A 4,659-nucleotide genomic window follows, 5' to 3' on the forward strand; every position below is an offset into this window, starting at 1 on the left:
AGTATTTTGTTTTAAGCATATTTCATTTTGAAATAATTGCTCAAGTCATCGAGCCGTACTTATTTGACGTTTTCAAGATTTATTTAATGCATTGCTATTTTTAGTATTTATTATTATTCTTTACATTTTTTCTCTACAACATTATTATTACCTATCCCGATGAACCTACGACTGTGACATGTAATGAGACAACACAATATAAGGATAGTGATTCAGAGGATCTGGAAGAGGATGTAATACATGAGGAAATTATCAGAGAAGTGAAATTTTTTGAAAACAAGCCTAAGTCTTATTTGGACGAGACCGAGATGGTTAACTTAGGGGATTCCGAAACAGTCAAGAAAACCCGTATAAGCATTCATCTATCACCGTCAGAAAAGGAAGAGTACATCCAGTTCCTGAAGGAGTATGAAGAATATTTGCATGGTCTTACGATGATATGACTGATCTGAGCACATCCATAGTGGCTCACAAGTTACCCACCGATCCCATGTGTCCACCAGTGAAACAGAAGCTCAGAAAATTCAAGTCAGATATGTGTTTGAAGATAAAAGAGGAAGTCACTAAGCAAATCAAAGCCAAAGTTCTCAGAGTGGTTGAATATCCGACATGGTTAGACAACATTGTGCCGGTTCTGAAGAAGGATGGGAAGGTCAGAGTATGTGTCAATTATCGGGATCTAAATAGAGCAAGTCCCAAAGATGATTTCCTGTTGCCCAATATACACATACTAATCGACAACTGTGCCAAGCATGAACTCCAGTCTTTTGTGGATTTCTTCGCGGGGTATCATCAAATCTGGATGGATGAATAGTATGCCGAAAAGATAACCTTTATCACACCATGGGGGATGTACTGCTATAAAATGATGTCGTTTGGCCTAAAGAATGCTGGAGCCATTTACATGAGAGCTATGACAACCATTTTCCGCGACATGATACGTAGGGAAATAGAGGTGTACGTGGATGACGTCATCCTCAAATCCAGGAGAAGCACAAATCATATAGCAGACTTGAGAAAATTCTTTAATCGGCTTTGAAGGTACAATCTGAAACTGAATCCTGCAAAGTGTGCATTCGGAGTCCCTGCCGAAAAATTGCTAGGATTCATCGTCAGCCGCCGAGGGATTGAATTGGGCCCGTCAAAGTTCAAAGCTATCAAGGACTTGCCACCTCCATAGAACAAGAAATACGTGATGATTTTCTTAGGGCATCTCAACTGTGATCTGTGAACCGATTTTCAAAATGTTGAAGAAAGACGCTGCAACAAGTTGGACTGAAGAGTGCCAGAAAGCCTTTGACAAGATCAAGGAATATTTATCCAAACCACCTGTTCTGGTCCCACCGGAACCTGGGAGACCTCTGTTACTCTATTTATCTGTACTAGATGGGGCTTTCGGCTGTGTCTTGGGACAATACGATGAGATGAGAATAAAGGAGCAGGCCATATACTATCTGAGTAAGAAGTTCACACCCTACGAAGCACAATATTCTTTGCTGGAACGCACCTGCTGTGCTTTGACATGGATAGCTCAAAAGTTGAGGCACTACTTTTGTGCCTACACCACATATCTCATATCAAAGATGGATCCGTTAAAATACATCTTCCAGAAACACATGCCTACGGAAAAGTTAGCAAAATGGCAGATACTACTGAGTGAGTTTGATATCATCTATGTAACTCAGAAGGCGGTCAAAGGGCAAGAATTGGCGGATCATCTGGAAGAAAATCCTGTAGATGGAGAATACGAACCACTGAAAACATATTTTCCCGATGAAGAGGTATCATTCGTAGGAGAAGATATCACTAAAGCCTATGATAGTTGGAGAATGTTCTTCGATGGGGTTGCGAATTTCAAAGGAGTGGATATTGGAGCAGTTTTAGTGTCAAAAATGGGTCAACACTATCCAGTATCTGCAAAACTCAGGTTTCCATGTACTAACAACATGACAGAATACGAGGCCTGCATCTTAGGACTGAGGTTAGCCATCGACATGAACGTTCAGGAATTGCTGGTGATTGAAGATTCAGACCTTTTGGTACATCAGGTTCTAGGAGAATGGGCTACAAATAATACCAAGATATTACCATATTTGTACTATGTACAAGAGTTGATGAAAAGATTCACAAAAATAAAGTTCAAACATGTTCCGAGAATCCAGAATAAGTTCGCAGGTGCATTGGCCACTTTATCTTCCATGATACAACACCTAGACAAGAATTTCATCGATCCTATCCCAGTAGGGATACATAATCAGCCAACTTATTGTGCTCATGTTGAATAGGAAATGGATGGAAATCCATGGTTCCACGACATCAAAGAATATTTGGCAAAAAAAGAGTACCCGGAGCACGCAAATCATACTCAGAAACGCACACTCCGAAGATTATCCAGCCACTTCTTCCAAAGCAGAGGAATTCTGTACAGAAGAACTCCATATCTGGGATTATTACGGTATGTTGACACCAAGGAAGCATCCAAATTGCTCAAAGAGATACATGCCGGAACTTGCGGACCGTATATGAATGGCTTTGTCTTAGCTAAGAAGATATTAAGAGCGAGATATTTTTGGATGACTATGGAAACAGACTGCATCATGTAGGTCCAAAAGTGTCATCAATGCCAAGTACATGCTGATATGATACGGGTGTCACCCAATGAACTCAATGTAACAAGTGCACCTTGGCCTTTCTCCACTTGGGGGATGAATGTCATCGGTCCAATCGAACCAGCCACTTCAAATGGGCACAGATTCATTCTAGTGGCCATATATTATTTCACAAAATAGGTTGAAGTCGCATCTTACAAGTCTGTAACTAAGAAGGTCGTCGCAGATTTCGTTAGGGATCGTATTGTTTGTCGATTCGGTGTGCCGGAATCAATCATCACCGACAATGCCGCCAACCTTATCAGTGATTTAATGAGATCCATGTGTGAAACCTTCAAGATCAAGCATAAGAATTCCACAGCATACAGGCCGCAAATGAATGGAGCTGTAGAAGCCGCCAATAAAAACATGAAAAAGATATTAAGGAAGATGGTAGATAATCACAAATAATGGCAGGAGAAGCTACCATTTGCCCTACTTGGATATCGTACAACGATTTGCACATCAACCGTGGCAACTCCTTATTTGCTGGTCTATGGTACTGAAGCCATTATTCCCGCCGAAGTAGAAATCCTTCTTTGAGAATCATACAAGAGGCTGAACTCAGTGATGCAGAATGGATACAAAGTCGCTATGAACAACTGGCTCTCATTGATGGGAAAAGAATGAATGCGGTATGTCACGGTCAACTCTACCAGAACAGAATATCCAAAGCTTTCAATAAAAGGGTCAGGCCTAGACAATTCACACCGGGGCAATTGGTGCTAAAGAGGATCTTCCTGCATCAAGATGAAGCCAAAGGGGAAATTTTCACCTAATTGGCAAGGGCTCTACATGGTTCACAGAGTACTAACAGGAGGATCACTCATACTTGCAGAAATGGACGGAGAAATTTGGCCAAAACCTATCAACTCAGACGCAGTCAAGAGATACTATGTTTAGACTGTTTACATTTCTTCATCTGATGTAACCAAACTACGCTTGACCTAATTCCTGTTTAAGAGGGGATACGTGGGCAGGCCTGTGGGTTCGGTCACATCTTAATAAAATCTTCATTTTTGCCATGGTCAGAAACTAGGGCAGAATTTTGAGGAGGGCCCTTAAAATTCTAAAGCTAGTCCAGCCAACTTCATCATACGCAGAACAATCAAAGGATTATTTTTAAACTGGGGCAGAATTTTGAGGAGGACCCTCAAAATTCTAAAGCAAGGAGGTCGCAATGCCTCTAAAAATGTCACAGTCATTGGCTCATCTAGATAACTTCATATTGCATACTACTATATTTCAAATAACTACACTCATCAAATGCACGCATATTTTTCGAAAAAAACTTTATTTCTATAACATCCAGATGCTGCCCAGGGTAACTCAAACAGGTTCTCAAGACAGGAGCAAAAGCAAAGCAAGAAGGTGAAAGCACAGACCAACCTTCCCCCACAAAACTCACAATCTCTCTTTGGATGCAGGCACAGTAAGACAACAATATCTACAGACACATCAGGTCACTACCTTCAAAACAACAAATTATCTATCACAAGCATCTCCAGCTAAGAAATACTCTACTTTCTCACTATCACTCATCGTTTTCATGCATGAGATTAAGCACTGCCTCCTTAACTGCATAAGGATAAGCACCACCTTTCTTTGCATGAGACTAAGTAGTGTCTTCTATTTGCATGAGGCTAAGCATTGCCTCCTTAACTACATATAAGCTAAGCATTGCCTTTTCCCCATAAGACTAAGCAATGTCTCCTATTTGCATGAGGCTAAGTATTTCCTTTTCCGCATGAGACTAAGCATTGTCTCCTATTTGCATGAGGCTAAGCATTGCCTCCTTAACTGCATAAGGCTAAGCACTGCCTTTATTTGCATGAGACTAAGCAGTGTCTCCTATTTGCATGAGGCTAAGCCCTGCCTCCCTATTTACATGAGGCTAAGCCCTGCCTCCTTAATTACATAAGTCTAAGCACTGTCTTTCCTGCATGAAGCTAAGCATTGCTTTCCTTACTTGCATGAGACTAAACATTGTCTCCTCTTTCTGCATGAAGCT

At 41.0% G+C, this 4,659-nt stretch overlaps 2 protein-coding genes across 2 annotated transcripts; both read left to right on the forward strand.

The window, feature by feature from the left end:
• The first annotated feature begins 439 nt into the window (after positions 1-439).
• On the forward strand, positions 440-1,180 carry LOC138910397 (uncharacterized). Its single transcript, XM_070201634.1, has 3 exons — positions 440-652; positions 887-957; positions 1,042-1,180. Exons 1-3 carry the CDS (start codon positions 440-442, stop codon positions 1,178-1,180), a joined length of 423 nt encoding a protein of 140 aa, XP_070057735.1.
• A 403-nt stretch (positions 1,181-1,583) lies between these two features.
• Positions 1,584-4,084, forward strand: LOC138910398 (uncharacterized). Its single transcript, XM_070201635.1, has 4 exons — positions 1,584-2,048; positions 2,286-2,455; positions 3,157-3,283; positions 3,986-4,084. Exons 1-4 carry the CDS (start codon positions 1,584-1,586, stop codon positions 4,082-4,084), a joined length of 861 nt encoding a protein of 286 aa, XP_070057736.1.
• The last annotated feature ends 575 nt before the right edge of the window (positions 4,085-4,659 follow it).

Source organism: Nicotiana tomentosiformis, chromosome 4 (genome assembly GCF_000390325.3).
Source record: "Nicotiana tomentosiformis chromosome 4, ASM39032v3, whole genome shotgun sequence".
Lineage (NCBI taxonomy): Eukaryota > Viridiplantae > Streptophyta > Magnoliopsida > Solanales > Solanaceae > Nicotiana > Nicotiana tomentosiformis.

Bases quoted from the DNA above. Each gene is read 5' to 3' on its own strand.
- LOC138910397 (XM_070201634.1), top strand. From the start codon at position 440: ATGACTGATCTGAGCACATCCATAGTGGCTCACAAGTTACCCACCGAT. The intron at 653-886 runs GTCAGAGTATGT...TTTGGCCTAAAG, and splicing joins TTCTGAAGAAGGATGGGAAG to AATGCTGGAGCCATTTACAT. The intron at 958-1,041 runs GTACGTGGATGA...TCGGCTTTGAAG, and splicing joins ATACGTAGGGAAATAGAGGT to GTACAATCTGAAACTGAATC.
- LOC138910398 (XM_070201635.1), top strand. From the start codon at position 1,584: ATGGATCCGTTAAAATACATCTTCCAGAAACACATGCCTACGGAAAAG. The intron at 2,456-3,156 runs GTATGTTGACAC...ATGGTACTGAAG, and splicing joins CCATATCTGGGATTATTACG to CCATTATTCCCGCCGAAGTA. The intron at 3,284-3,985 runs GTATGTCACGGT...TAACTCAAACAG, and splicing joins ATGGGAAAAGAATGAATGCG to GTTCTCAAGACAGGAGCAAA.